The following is a 16,561-nucleotide window of genomic DNA, read 5'->3' as shown; positions in this document are numbered from 1 at the left end:
AATTTATATCTCTCTAAGTATTCATGGGAGGTTAGTTAGACTTAGGCGTCCAATAGTTTTACCATCCACTTCGTCACTTTTTTATGACGCAAACAATGAGAGTAGCTTTACCTCAAAGCATAGCGTGGACTTCGTCATGGGCACAATGTTGGTCGATCGCTTCACAATCAGTCATTTTCCGCAGAACTCTCTAATCATTTTCTCTGCTGAACAGCACATCAAACCTTCTTCAACTGAAAGTAATACGATGTGGATTGATCTTTTGTGACATTCACAAACATTAAAAAGGAACATTCAACCTACAGAAAAAAGGAATTACGTAATAGGAAAGTTCTAAACACAGCACATAAAAATGCAAATATTTTGACAAACCTGACTAAGATTTGAAGGCATTTTTGGCATCCATTGCAAAGATTTTTACCTCCCCCATCCCCCCCCCAAAAAAAAAGACACACACACACATTTAAAAGAAATACCGTCATTACGATCTTCCACAAATTAAATCATGGAACTGACTGCTCTAAAAAGGAATGGAGACAGTGGAAGTAGATATCTTCTACAAAATTACGAATGAAGAAAAGTTGTGGGTTCGGTTGCGTGGAAACTTTTTAAAGCCATACGCAGGAGAGCGAGAGAACCCCCCCCCCCCCCCCCCCCCCGATAAACAGCGATAGCGTCTTCCAAGGCTTGTCTTATGGTGTCCGGTAACGCCCTAATAAACATATTTGACGCGAATATGATAAAAATTCATTAGGCGTTCTGCTTCTTGCTGATAACATGATTATCAAAACTCCAGATACAGTCTAGATTACAGATGAGCGCCTGATGCACAAGCACGGCGGCGTTCAACGAGCGAGCAATCCGAGTGTCTCGTGACGTGCTCGCAAGTCGTTTCGAGACTTGTGTAGTTGTACACCGTCCGGAGACAAGACGGAACGCTGGTACACACACCGGAGTGTGATCCTTGAATAGCGGTGGCGTCATCCAAGATAAACATGTTATTGCCTCGAAGCATCGGAAAGCTGTAACCTTCGCTGCAGGTGACAGTGCTTATAGTATACACTACGACCTTTTCAAGCTTTTTCAATACGAGGACAGCGGGTAGGGGTGTGGGAGGGGGATGGTGACAAGAGAGGGGTTACGATATGCAATGCTGAAAACACCAAAGTCAGACAATTTATTTCTCGAACATTTTCCATGAATGTGACTGTGTGATGTGGGAAAAAAAATTGTAAATCACAAAGCGAATTTCAAAGATTGGTCCTTCCTTACTATTTGATATGGTAATAGGATGGCTCGTAAAAGAGTCATTTCTGCAGAGGGGCCCACACATTACAAGGATCACCTTTCCAGTGTTTCCTTCTTATTTCGTTTTGTACAATACATAATATCATTCTGTTCTATTGGTGATTTATAATGTTTCGTTATAAAATGACGTATCATAATGTCTCGCCGTCTTTGTAAACTGTTTTCCCCATAATGTGCCATTCGCATTATCCTTTTGACCCCCCTCAAAAAAAAAAACAAATTAGTGAAGTTTATGTTATGTTCTGTGGACAAAAATGAGACCACATTTTAATTGAATTGATGTATATTAGCCATGATAGAATGACATACAGTCTCTGCAAGAAACAACGGAGAAGATACAAAACAGCACCAATGATTCGAACTAAAAGGGATGATCTGAAGTGAAATTTCATTCCGACGTCAATGTGACTCCAACGAATAGAAAAGAGCATAACCAAACGGATGGAAACATTGGCGTTCCATCACATTCAGACAAAACAAACAAACAATCAAAAACATTCAAGGTACTTCTTATAACGTTACGGCAGAACGATAATTGTCATTGTCATAAGCGCCTATTTCATGAATTCATTATTTTTGATAGGCGTATAGCTCTCATTTCTGGTTCTTATACACGTGTATGGCACACACTAGGACTGAAAAGGCTTGGTCCGATTGATGTCTGACTCGATTGTGATTTTAAAGCAAAAGTCTAAGCGTCAAACGATGTGAAAGGGTAAAAGAAAACAAAATAGAAAACAAAATCCGAACCAGCTAAAATTAAATCCTGTTTAACTCCCCTGCTTCTTACAGAAGTGTGACGTGAGCGGAATATTTTCATTCATTAGATTCACTTGTACACTTGTCGAATGTAATTGCATCTCTTCCCTGTAACAATCACACACTGTGTAAAAATATATTTACATGGCATCGGTAAAATCCCGCTTTATCTGTGATGACACCTGACAAAGTCTATTCATTGTAAAAGGAATGGTGTGAGCGAGTTGAAAACCAGTGCGAATGTGATTTTATCAGATTTTATAGCATCTTTGTTTGTTTATACATTTCACATGATAAAAGTGTCATCAATATTATACATCATCAATTTGAACAGAATATTCGAATTGAATCATACGTACCAGCTCAAGACAGAATAATCAACAACAGACATTAGAACAAAAATGTTGTAAACTTACAAACTATATGCATGGAATACATGGGGATGACACGTTTGGTATCTACTTCGTACCTGCCATGTAGAATATCAATTACTCATAATCTCGTATCATGGGATAACCCGGGAGTTCCAAAAAAGAGAGCAATCATTTTCACTTTGTCAATAAGGTGTTAAAAAGAAGAATTACAGAAATATCAGTCACATCGTAAATACATTTCTTGCATATACCACAAGTGCTCTAAAGTATATTTTTCCATCACAGTCAGAGGTTCGGCTATACGTCACAATGGCATGAGATGAGATGAGATGCGTATGTTCATTACATGACGTGCAAACCGAACGGCCACAACGTCCAAATCGTTCACCAAGTTTCGGTCTTACTTAAGTTGATTGATAGGAGGATATTGGTTGCTTTAACTTCATCGTCTTCTCATGGAGACTATCAATATCACTTCCGAGGACATTATTCGTCACTAAATAACAGAACCTTCATTATTACACTCGACCTGCCACAAGGGGGGGGGGGGGGAACATTCGTGTCTCTCGTATCCGAATCATTCTCGTTAATTGTGAAAGTTAATGAATGTAATGGGAGTCATGAACAGACTGTATGTCGGTTCATCCCCGGCACGTCAAATACCTTGGAAAGCTGCTGGAGTTATTTCAGGAAGAAGAAGAAAGACAAAATACTTCAATTTAGATTCCCTTTTTCCCACTACCACTTTCTCAGGCCACTATCATTTCAAGCACACGCTTACGATATATGGTCTGAAGCATATTTCTCCTTATAGACATTCCCTTTTATCTGGCGTCGATTATCATCGTTGACAATAGATTTGTAACTTATGTTTGCACTGTATATTATTCTCTCGTCCGTAATGTTGAAAAATATTATTGATGATGTTTTTTGTATTGAAAATGTTTAGAAAAATATTATTCATGATGTAATTTTTAATCGAAATGATGAAAAATGCAGAAATAAAGCCAAACAAATCAACAAATATCTGACGAAATATGGGTAGGATTTTATTTTTAAAAAGAGCATATTGTCCCTTTAATATTGCTGGCAGTTGTTTGCTGAAGACCACCCATTTTTATCATTGCCCGTTGGTCTGCTTATCAGAGGGCTTTAAGCTGTCGAGAGTGAAATATTCCATGCAGGTATGCACACGGATGTGGGGCACCAGTTTACTGGGGACAGGGGCTCAGGGAAATATATGAGCGTCAAAGATAAAGGACTCTGTTTTTTGTCAATCGAAAAGCAAAATTCGTTTGCCGAAACAGTGCGTGCATAAAGTATACTTTTCAAATTGCTCTCTTCTTATAAGAAAGGTCTCCGTGCGTAACGCTGCGCGCTTTCTGATACACTGCATGTCCTCTGTTGCATCGTTCATGTGGAAGCAGACACAAACAGGCGCAAACGTAACACATCCATCACCTTCCATATCGATCGCAATGTCACCGGACAGAAAAGTTCCACTCCACTATACTCTACCCAATCAAACTAGAGTTATTGCTTTGATTTCAAAGTGATTATATATACCGACTCACTACAAACAAAATGAAATGATCTACACACAATCTTCACGATATGTACAAACTCAAATAGATGACATTCGTGCTTAAAATAAACACATGTAAACAATCCGAGGTCTACTGTACTTGATATGCCAAGCGAACAAAAAAGAAAAACAAAGACATTCTTGTAAGAATTTCTCGTCAATATGTTCATGCTTGGCCAAAACGTACTTTTCAATGTACTGATTATACTTCTTCACGTCATAACTTTTATTTGACTTTATACTAGTATTTGACAAATATATATATATATGTATATATATATATACATATATATATATATATATATATATATATATATATATATATATATATTCAGCGGAACTTCTAAATGATATCTATGGGGAGTGTATAGGTTATTATACATTGCCGTAATCTCCAAAACGCAAAACCTTTCAAAACAAGTTCTATAGGATATTACATTGGTTGTCCTGGACTAGTCCAACATTTTCCATTTCTTGGTATCAAGCCTGAACAATGATGACAGGCGTAATCATGTTCTGTTTATCATTGCTTTCAGTCCAACGCTCACGGGGAAAAGACTGGAAAGGGTTAAAGGAAAAAGATAAAGAAAAAATTGAAAAAGAAGAAAGAAAGATAGCAAACAAGGTGAGTTTCTATAACATGTGTGACAAAAGCACGGTTCTTGCTGATCGGGTCCCAGAACTTATTAGTGCCTCCTAGAGAGTGAATGATTGATTTTACTTGAAGATCGTGGATTTAGTCTTGTAAGCCCTCTCTCTTCTCAGTGGAGACAGAAGTTTAATTGGCTGTTGAAGGTTTGAAGGTGATGAATGACTTTTGTCTTATAAGACAATGTATAGAATTTAAAATCCAGTTAAACGAAAGAAGAAACTGACAACACTTGGACTTTTACCCATGAAACCAAACTATTTTAGATTACTCGGGATTTCTTTACCTTTAGTCGTGCAACAATAATGTGACAAATCAGTTATATCTGTTCACAAGAGTGCCATGCTGCGTTGGATCGAATTATGCTGTAATATGTCAACAGCACAAGTTGCGTGAAGGATGAAGAAAAACACGGGGAGAAATTCGGACTCGGCACGTAGGCCAGCCGTTACAGTTAGGCGTGATTAGCAGCACGTTTAACCTTTAAAAAACAACTGAATGAGGGGGTGGGAACCCGGCAAGTTTCGGAAATAGTCCACTCGTGCGGCTCATTCATAACTTTTGAAGTATTTGTTTATGAAGCACTAAGCGGTGAACGATACAACCTACTTGTGTTCAAGAGCGCGCTTTTTATGGGGAGACGTTCGGCGTGTGCAGACCCACGCATATGCAACGGCGTGAGGCGTAGCTCGCGGGGAACAAAAGGGATCAACGCATGCATGGTGGGCTGGGTGCTAGGACTCAGCGCAAGACGGAAGGAGGCTATCGCTTACTTCTTTCGGGCTTTCATGGAAATCACAGGACTTCAGCCGGTCTAACCGTGATTTGGTCGCTGAAAAACAGAGACACGTTTGCATACATTACCCTGCCCAGTGACAGGATTTGTAGTATACTTAAATTGAGGGGGAATACAACTTCATTTGCATCGTATAGCTTAATACAGGATACAAGGAAATCAAAACCACGTTTATGGATAGGATAACGTTTCACCAATATTGCAATAACTAGTCCACCAGGACCCAGTTTCAATTAGAAGTATTACTTACTGAATTACTAACCCAACAGTCGACAGGAATAATTCAATTCAAGGGACGAGGCAATTAGTTTTTGCAGAGAGTCCTTCGCTGTGGAGCGCGTTGCTGTGGAACTGTTATTTTTCAGAGTATCATGTTTCCGTATCATAATGGGCAAGAGTTCAAAATGTTCTATCGGTTACCGAAGAAAAGCACAGAAGAGGACATACGTCCCTTAAGTCACAATTTATCAAATAACAGAACGATATGACAGAATGTTTGTGGGAGTACAGCGCACGTTGCGGAGCCGGATAGGTGATCCTGGATTTAGCAAGGTGCGTTAATGGTGCCGATTAATGAGACGATTCTCATATAGAAATGCCAAAGTCTCATACTCGGAGGGGGGGGGGGGGGGGATCATGCTTTCACCAATGGTACTGTAACTCTTATTGCAGGGGTGATGATGGGGGAGAGGATCGTCGTATCATGGTCGTATATATATATATGAGCTAAGCTTGATCGCAACCACTGCATCACTAAAGCAGTGGTTAGGTGACACGCACTCAACGACCAGACATGGCACCGAATAGAGGCGGGTCGCCGGTGGTCGCAGCCGCCGGGGTTTTTTACGCTCGTCGAGCAATCAAGCTGGTTGTCGGTTGAAGACTTCCACCCCGCCATCACTCGTATCCATCATGCAATTTGTCAGCTGTCAGTCCAGCAATTGAGAGACAGAACGAGAAGGAGCGGGGAACAGGACAGAAGAATAGGAATGGTGTTGAGGAGGGAGAAATGACAAGATGCTACTGTCTCTTTCAGGGAATGCATGTCTATAGATGATTATGAGCGAATTGTGCTTTTGCAAGATGTGGCGGAGGAGTGAATGATCGTTTCTCGTCTTGTGGAGATGACCCAAGTAAAGATTTATTGTAACTTCTTTTTCATTGTGCTTCTATTATCCTTTTGATATGCTTGTTTGGGGGTGACACCCACCCCCCCCCCCCCAAAAAAAAATCTCCTACAGTTCCACCCGTTGAATTTTCCCATCAAAGCAGGATGGGGGGGGGGGGGTGCTGTAACATTGTACATTTTACATTAACCCTTGAGCCCCTTCCTTATTGGCTCCGCAGCGCCCCCATTCACCCTAAAACAAAATGTTCTGTGGCCCCTGTAATGGATGGTGACCAGGAAGTGAGCAGCTTTTGTCGCTTTTACTGAACGAGCACGTGGACTTCGGCAATGGTTGTAGTAGCGAATATTACATACAGCATGGAGCATAGTTTGTATAAACTCTATTGTTTAAGTAAGCATAAATGCCGTTGATTTTGCCATCTTACAAAAAGAGGCATACGAAGTGAAGGGAAAGAAAAGAAAAGAAAAGGAAAAGATAATAAACATGATTATTTCACAAACATGTAGATCTATGATTGATTATAGAATTTACTGAGGGACATAGAGAAACACATTGAAGCTGACGCTTTTGCCTTGAATGCAAACGAGTAAAGAGGACTCAACAGTACCAGTCCACCTGGTCATCACGTCTCATATCACGGCCTCAAGCCATATTTTCTCATACGGCTTGTGCATGTAATGTGGTCTCCTTAAAGAATATAATAGTTATGTAAGTGACTGATCTATTATGTTATCAAAAACTTGTTTCTAAGGTGCTTTTCAATTCAATTCAATTCAATTCAATTCAATTCAATTCAATTCAATTTAATTCAATTCAATTCAATTCAATTCTATTCAATTCAATTTAATTCAATTCAATTTAATTCATTTATTTTTACTCTTCTTTTCCCAACAAAACAACACAGAATAAATCAGGAATTATATCATAAACATATACATGCAGAGAATAAATGATACAGATAAAGATATGCATGCACACTGGCAAAAATTATAAAGTTATGCTTCAGTTGAGAAAAAAATGAGAGGTCCACTAAAGCCACTCTTAAGATTACTCAGAATATAAAAATCTAAATGTCTGTGAAGAAAATAAACAAACACATATAACCTTCAGTAAGCCTTTCAAATTCTTGCTATATAACTCTCTTGAAGACGTCACTTCACATGAATTAAATTTCCACCCCCACACAGAAACTCCAGATCGTTCAAAACAGGGCACTGAGAATAATCTTACAAGTAAATGGCATGTATTGTCGAAAATTACTGAATGAAACATAACATGTAGACTGTCTGAATGTGAAATTAGAGAAAGATTTGGTTATATTGTCCTTCAAAGTACTTAATAAACTCGTTCCAAAGAAGATCTGTGCTAAAATAAGGACAAAACTATTACATTACTTAATGAGAAATAACGAGTCTAAAATTTCCTTACCAAAGCCAAACACAAATTTCAAGGAAAATAGCACATTGTATGTAGCGTCAAAAATCTGCGATAACCTTCCAATTTAAGATGTGAAACCCAGTTGAATGTTTTTTTTTTGGTTAAACATTGATTGCATTATCTTTTAAATTCCGTTTCGATCAGGTAAATTGAGATATATAATAAAACAATAATAATCTTTCATTCAAATATACTATAATTCTGTTTATTCACAAAATATCACGTAACATGATCTATGATATTGCAAATAATCACGTTCCTCTTTTTATCCTCTTTTTTTCTGTCCTTCCTTTACTCTAGTCAACCTCTGTATCTCTCTCTTTTTGTTAATATGTGCATTCTCTAGTTGTGAATTTTATTTTTTGTACTCTATCTTATAGTGCCGTTTTATGTTGTAAACCGATATACGAACCCACTGAAAAATAGCCCTGAGGCTGATAGTGGGTTTTTTTAACCGTTTTGAAATAGAACAGAAAACAAGCAGACAGTTTATATTACTGTAGAAGCGATGACGTATCTTTGCGGTGGCGAGAAATCTTCTAAATAATTATATCTACTTTCCAGTTTCAACTGTTTCTGCATTTTCAAATTGACCATCCGATAAAAAAAAAAAAAATCTTCACGTCTTCTGCAAGAAGACGACATACAGGTGAAGGCATTTTATCAAATTAGGTGAAAACTTTGGAGAAGAAAAGTTGTAAAAATTACAGTTATACCCACTCTAACTTCGGAGGGTCATGAGTGCTCATGTCTCCTCAAAACTGGAGAACTCATAATGGTTTCTACAATATTATATTCTTTCAGTTTTTCTTCAAGTCAAGAGGTCCGCCATGAAGTGATCTAATGTGAATATCCCCCAAAATACACGTTCGTCGCTTTGCTTGTTTGTATGTTTTTGGTACAGAATCGCTGTCAATTGATTTGCTATTATATGCTTTTCATATTAAACGCAAAGCTGACATAATATTCATATATCCAGATTCATATATTGAATTGAACATGTTCTCTCTACAATACCTTTTCAAAATGATATGCATCAATATTGCCAAATGATCGAAACAAAGGATTGTATCCGCCCTATAAAAGTAAACTCTGCAATTTTATTGCTAATAACGGACATAGCTCATGGAATCAAACATAGCACATGGCATTCAACTGAATGAAATATAATCATTATTGACCATCAACATCTACTCTGATTCAATAAACTTTTCTCAGTTTCAATCTTTCTTCGGAAGGTTCAGACATATGATCGTTGTGATATGTTGGTGTTACAGTGACTCACAGAACTAAGATAAGCTGATGTTCACATAACAAAATGTAAATCTAACTTGCTCTTTATCGAAATATCCTTCTAAGCTTTACATCTTATTTTTAGATAGTTTGTATTTATGAAATCTGCGTGACACGCTTTAACGAAATTATATAGGCGAAATGGGGGAGGGGGAGGGCTTAGATCTCGATCAAGAGCCTATCGGAGCATGTTAAAGGTAGTGTTTACCATTGGGAGCACGGATTTAAATAATGTTTGAGTTATCACACTTAATACATGTGTAGGTCAGTTATATCACAAAACATCCTTCGGGCCGGCCATCTTTTCAAGCAATGCTTATAATGGCGGCCCTCTGCATAATCGTTTCTCAACTATAAATGTTATTCTTATTGAATCACTGCTGCATAGACATGCATACTGTATATTAAATTTCTTTCATATCGTTGTTTATGCAAGTCAAAAGACTGTGTTAAATTTACTTTACATATGTCCTACATGTTCATGATTATGTACTTAATATGTATCGTGGTTTATGCAAGTCAAACGACTTTGCGTTGAATTTACTTTGTATATTTCCTGCATTTTCATGATTATGTAACTTATGTATATTGATTTGCAGAAAATAAAGTATCTATCAAACAAATATAAGAATTTCGCAATGTAAGGAGATACCGCTACATTTCTCAATAAACCATATCCGTAGACGGTTTATTCCTGAAATAATTTTATTATGATTATTGTTCACGTCATGTTGTATATCTAACAATACTAACACTGATCATACTGATTAAGATTTTTACATAGGTTGTTTCTATCCTTAACTCACATTTTAAAACTGTTTTGAAGCACTTAAGCTGTGGTTTTGTTTCATCTGCAAAATGGCAAATAAGAGAGGTAACCAATGGTTTGGTAGATTCGGCAGGGAGAGGGAAGTACTAGGCTGAGAGAGGCGAGATGGTCCCGGCAGAAAGTAGCGCCCGCCGAGGGGGTAATGTACTCCATTACAGTAATGTGCACAAAAACCGATGCACTACAGATACACATACATTTTTGTAGTCAACAATCATGACTGTGGTAGTCATGATTGATCCTCTCCTTTAAATTCTTTTCAAGACAAACAAAGACAACTGTAGTCTGACTTTCTTCAGATTCTTGCACATTCGACGATGATCATACAGCACTCAGACGTTATCATACGTTCTTAAATGCAGAAAATACCGCTTTAAAATGTCCTTCAAGATTTTAACATGAATACGCTCTTCTTTCAGTTTTGAGCCATGAGACGAATTTGACATGAAACAGGAATATGTGAAAATTCATGTCGTACATGCCAACGTCTATTAAAGCTGTGAAATATGAGCCAAGTTGTTCGTCAGTCCATATTTTTTGTTGCATCATAAAGTTAAGCGATATCGAATCTTTGCAAACAAAGTACTAGTACATTTTCAATACCTTTTTAGAACTCGTAACATCTTTCCGTCTGTCCAACTACAGGCTTAAGAGGTGTCAAGCGCACTTTCACTAATACCAAAACTCTCTATTGACCAAATGCTATTAGCATGGAGCTATAGCTCCATCGCACTATTACTGGAACTTGACCAACAACAGCACCACGCACTTCATTTGGTGTAATGAAAGAGCGGCTCTCTCTCCCACCTCTCTGATGTAAGAATAAATCGCAGCGCGTTTCAATAACAACACCGCATGCATGCAGTCCCGTCAAAATGCTGATGACTAACCACTACATATAATCACCATTCATCCTCTGAAAATGTTGGCATCTTGCGACACTTTCTAAACTAATTATATATGTGTCTTTCAGGGGAGTGAAAAAAAAAATGACGATATAATTCATATGATTGGACTTTACATGGGGGATTGTCCAAGTACCGTAATACAACGTTCACTTAAATCTTTTAACATTAGGGCCCCGAGTTATGGACGCTATAGATTGTCGTTAACATCATTCATTTCTTCAAATTTCATAAAAACATTGGAAAATCATTTGAGCCTGGTGAAAATCAACAACAACAACAACCAATGAATACGATTGACCACTTCGACAGGAGCATACCTGCTTTGATAGAGTAGTTTATATACTTAAGCCCTATACAACTTACAAGACGATTAAACCAGTTAAAGTTTATGAAATCTGAGTTCAGATGGCATCATGCAAACAAAATGGTAAAGGCGGCAATAATGACCGAAAAGCAGTGAACGTCTGCTCAGAGTTGTATTTGTCTTTGTGTGTTGACTGGCATATAGTTTAAGCCCGCTACGACGTTCAAAGTTATCAATTATTGATCCTGATAAGTATCTAGTCTCGGCATCTATACTGTAATGAAAATAATCATCGCCTATGTCGCATCCGTGATTATTTTTCTGCGTCAGTATTATTTCAATCAGTGCTAACACAATGACGATATAATGACTGTAACGATATAGAGATTATTTTTCTCTCGTGCCTAAAAGGAAAAAAAAAATCCCCCAACGCTAAACAGAGAATATCATGAAACATAGCTCCCTAATATCAGTTCGAAAGTGTAACAATATTCATACGCACATGAATCAATGTCCTCAGTTGTTTATTGTCAATATTGTTCTATTAATGAAGCTATGAGTATATGAGTATATGACTCGAATTTGGCTAGCTGCAAGAAAACTTAACAAATAAAATGTGAAAATTCCCGCGTTAAATATACAAAATAAATGGCGCCGTAATGTAATTCGTTTGGTCTGACGCCCTGATTTTGTTTTTCGCGTTTTCATTTCATTGTACATGATTTAACTTGCAAGAGTAATCATAATTACTGAATCTATTCTCATGAGCATGGTTAGGATTACCTCACCGGCTATTGACCTTAATGTCATTAAAATTCCCTGAATGTAAAGTATTGGCACAATCGTTGCAAGTCATTGCAGAGGATCAAGACAACGGAATGCATGAAAAACAAACCCACTGAAATAAGACGAGATCGAGAGAAAAACAAAATGATGAATTTGGCTGAATCAAATCGCTGTTCTCTCCGTGGAGTATGTAATGTCAGAAGATAACAACCAATGAAGCAGGGATGTGCTTTCTATTGTTGGACCGAAGTTGGGCCAGGGATCGTCTCCGATTGAGCAACTATACCACACAGGCGTAAACTTTACACCAAAAACATGCACATTCAAAATTTACACTAACTGGTACTTACGTCACACTTACAGACATATTATACACCTAATGTACTTATTATCTCTCTCTCATAAAATCAATGATATTGACTGCATATTAACCACACATACAACGCGAGCCTGCACACAGATGTAAACATTAACTTCTCATAATTTGTCGCCTTTCCAAAATAGGAATATGTGAAGAATTTTGATCGCAGAACAATTTAAGTCCATTCTTGTTTATTTGAGATATTTTCGTATAAAGCTGCTAAAAATAAAAATAAAAACACACAAAGAAAATGTGGTTTATGCTCAATCATAAATTCAAAAATATTCCTTATTATGTAACAGGTGAGGTATCACTGGAAAGGCTTTATTTCGTTTAATCTGATGATGGACTTACTGTTAAATGATTACAAATGGCGCTTAATCCATTTTCCAATCAAACTCTTCATATGTACCGTATAATATAGTACTAGTAATCTGAATGTATAAGATGGGGCTCCATCAAAGCTATATAGCTCTGCTTACGATAGCGGTCTCCAGAATCGTTTCCCCCGAATTGATTCCACGTATGATTATAGTATGCAATGTCGCTCTACTTTCCTGTGTGCAATCACTGCGGGGCAGCGTCGTTTACGGAACTGATCTATCTGCATGATGGCCCCGTTGCAACTTGCGTAAAACATATGGTAACTTTACAATCTGTTGGTAATGGTAACTCTGCAAATCCATGGTAACAATAAGTGATTTATTGGCTTTGATTTGATCGGCTATGGGATAGTGTTGCTATGTAATATCATCGATTGCAGATGTAGGCCTACCTAATTGTTGCTGTCACTGGAGACAAAAATGCAAAAAAAAAAAAAACTACACCAAACACAACTAAAACCACGCCCTATCATCACTCACCAATTTGTTCTGGGCGTGCTTTCCCGCAAATCTCCAGGATAAAAATCAAACGGGTCTCTATACAGCCAGTGCAAGTGTGTTTTTACCGACACACCGCAACAACACGTAATGAGCTTGAATGCATGCACCGACAATGAAAATATCGCTATCTGATTCAAGGTGAGCTCAAAGCTTCCGTGGTGAAATATAAATGACACTTTTATGACGATTAGCGTGTAAAAATAATTAGCCGAGAGTGAGCATCAATAATCGGCAGGAGACGTCCGACTGGAGGAGCACACTTGCCCGCCGTGAACAAGGAGGTTCTTCAGAGATAAGTGTCTTTCAAGTATACATGAAGTGATTGATAACATGTTGCTCTGTCTCGCCTTGAGCAGAACAAGAATAGGGACAAGTGGCTGTTGATAAGGGTAAGACAATGTCAGAAGGATCAAGAGAGACATTGGTCCTTTCTTTTATTTAGGTTATGAGTAACAGGTGAACTCTTAAAATTGTTTACGGTACATGGCAGGAGGTATGAGAGAAAAAGGGGGAGGGTAAAGGAGAAACCAAATCAAGGAGAACGGAGATGCACAGGTGTGCATAAACACCAATACTCTTGGTGGATCAGCGATACCGGTATCGACTATGTCTAAACCGAGAAAATACATGACCTTTTTTACTCTATATTTTCAACACAGGGCCTACTTATGAGCCAGGTCGAACGTTTAAAGGTATCATGGTCGACAAGTTTAAAATCAGAGCTTTTAATACCTTGCGTGGTTGATGGTGCAGGCGTCTCGTCGACGGACTGGGCGATACTCATCTCCCCGCCCGCTGGGCTGGGCTGGTACGTGCACGGCACTCCGTTCTGTGGGGCAGACGCAGACGTGCCATCGGAGGAATTAGACGCCAGAGAAGCGGCTCCGGACGCAACGGCGTAGCCATTACTAGGGGGCTGATAGTCACATGCTTGCTGCGGTGGCATGCTCGTATGGTGATCCGGAACAACGGCGCACTCGTCCTGGATGCCGTACGGATAATATGGGTCTAGCGGCATGCCTTGCGCTTGATAGCTGGCCAGTCTGTACTGTTGCTGCTGCTCCGCAAGATTTAGGATGTTTTTCATGGAAAAAGACGAGGTATTACCCTGAAACATTGGCGGTCCGCAGGGAGGCAGGTACGTTTGCATGAACGACATGGTTGCCCCGAATATGCGGTTCACTTTGGCCTGTCGCGTCTGCTGACGAAGGTCCCAGAATAAATGACTAGCGAAACTGAGAACTAACTAGCCACCACTGGCACGGGACTAAGCTGAAAATCCTTAGGCGTCCTATTCGAAGTGAAACAATTCCGCTTCCATCAAATTCGCCCGTCAATCTCTCCTAGCCAAGCCGGGACGTTTTCTTGCGAATAAACATTTACCTTCACTTATCAGGGGTCTTAAAATTCTGATAAAACAGACCATTAGTGTTCGAGAAAGAAGAGAGAGAGAAAAAAATGTTGCGATGGTGCCGGAGACAGTGTGACGGGCGGATGGGTCGAACTATTAAACAAGATAGGGGTCGAGCCACGCAAGGTCCCCGGATTCCTATCCGAGGTCAGCTAGCTATCGAAGAAGAAGAAAAAGAAAAAAAAAAGAGTAAAACCTCTCGACGTGATCTGTGCGTCGTCTCCCTTCAGACGTCCTGATTGGTTTGGAGTAGTTCCTCGTAGTCTTCAAAGAAGACGTTTTGCCAAATAATGTTTTTATGCCTGAGCCTGTGATAATACAGTGTATATCTGCCGAACGTTGAGGAGCTGGTTGAGAACGTGCACTTATCTAATCGTTTGTATATTCAATGCAAATCATACTAATCTCTTTATGATTTCGCTGTTCCTGCAATAGATGCGTGAATGCGAGGTCATTGCAAAGAATCCGTATTATTATTGGCCAGTCGATCAGTCATAACACGTTAATAGTCCAGTCTTACACGAGCATTCAACACCTCGTTGGGACACATTCCAGTCTAATAGCAGAAACGAACTTTGCACATCCTATAGCGTGAAAATGAGCTATAAAAGCCCGCAATACGAGCGGTACTAGCGCAATTGCGATCGCGCCAGTTTTTCACTCACATCTACACACACAAGCGTACTCAACGCTCACTGGTGAATGGCTTGGTGGTGGGGTGGTAGGCGTGCCTGATTATATCTATACGGTTTGGAAAGGTCATGCCCACTCTCTCAGGTAAAGTGTGTACAAACCCGAGTCCTTGGAGGAGGAGGTAGAGATACTTGTGGAGGACTCTAGTTAGTCTAGTAATAACATCAAAATGAAAATCTCGTCTTCTTTTAGTGGTGACGAGTTCTCTTCCCAACTGTGTGTACATGGATGGAAAGGACGCTGAAACAAATTGCGTCCTACTTGGTTTTTGCTCTTTTTTTCATGATTGTAAGATACATTTGGCTTGCTCAAGTGCCTTTCGTATACAAGTTCAACGGCACGATGTATTCTCTGAGGTTTATAGCTGCTGACCAGCGATAGCATCAATCAAGGAGATTCGCTTCAAAACTGGGCGCAAAATGAAACGGAAAACCTAAGACATTGTTCATATTCCCACCCTTCCACCGTTTAACTACTTTCGGTCATGAGTTGAAGTAAAAAAAAAGGGGGAGGGGAGGGGAACTACATGTACAAAGAATTTTACAAAGATAGTCTTGTCTCTTGAAGTTGACTTCATTAGCTAATGGGCTCCGAGATAATGTAAATCCCCATAGGGTAAATACATCAAGCATCCGCTTCCTGTAGGCATGGGAAAATGTGAAGCAAAACTTTGACGATTGGAACAGTGACAATTTTCCGTTTTGAAAAATCAGAACCTATCAAGATACGGACGTCATGGAGTTTCAAAGTTTCACAACTTTTAACGAGTTCGTGTTTTTTTTTTTTAACAAACATTGAATAAGTATGCAAATAAGAAGAGGTGATGATCGATACAATCGCGTCGTAATCATTAACTGACTTACACATAATAGAATGTGTTCATCAAATTATCTTTATTCTGAAAAGGACTCCAAAAGATTACAAAACACACACAAACACAGACCCACAGACACACACACACAATTGCACTCTTCTCATTAACTTGTAATGGCTTAAAATGGTTGAAGTGGATCGACAATAATGATGATGATGATAATAATAATGAAAATAATAA

General features: G+C 38.8%; 1 protein-coding gene across 1 annotated transcript in view; it reads right to left on the bottom strand.

The window, feature by feature from the left end:
• LOC139745039 (uncharacterized) overlaps window positions 1-14,935 on the bottom strand; it is a 34,892-nt gene extending 19,957 nt beyond the window's left edge. The window contains exon 1 of the mRNA XM_071655452.1: window positions 14,136-14,935. Within this exon, the coding sequence (XP_071511553.1) occupies window positions 14,136-14,562 (427 nt within the window). The 5' untranslated portion in view covers window positions 14,563-14,935. The remainder of the gene's footprint in view (window positions 1-14,135) is intronic.
• Window positions 14,936-16,561: the final 1,626 nt, after the last annotated feature.

The sequence above is a fragment of the Diadema antillarum genome, unplaced genomic scaffold, assembly GCF_040938485.1.
Source record: "Diadema antillarum isolate AM-2024a unplaced genomic scaffold, OU_Dant_1.0 seq00001230_RagTag, whole genome shotgun sequence".
NCBI classification, from domain to species: Eukaryota; Metazoa; Echinodermata; class Echinoidea; order Diadematoida; family Diadematidae; genus Diadema; species Diadema antillarum.
This window is presented reverse-complemented; position numbering and strand designations above follow the sequence as displayed.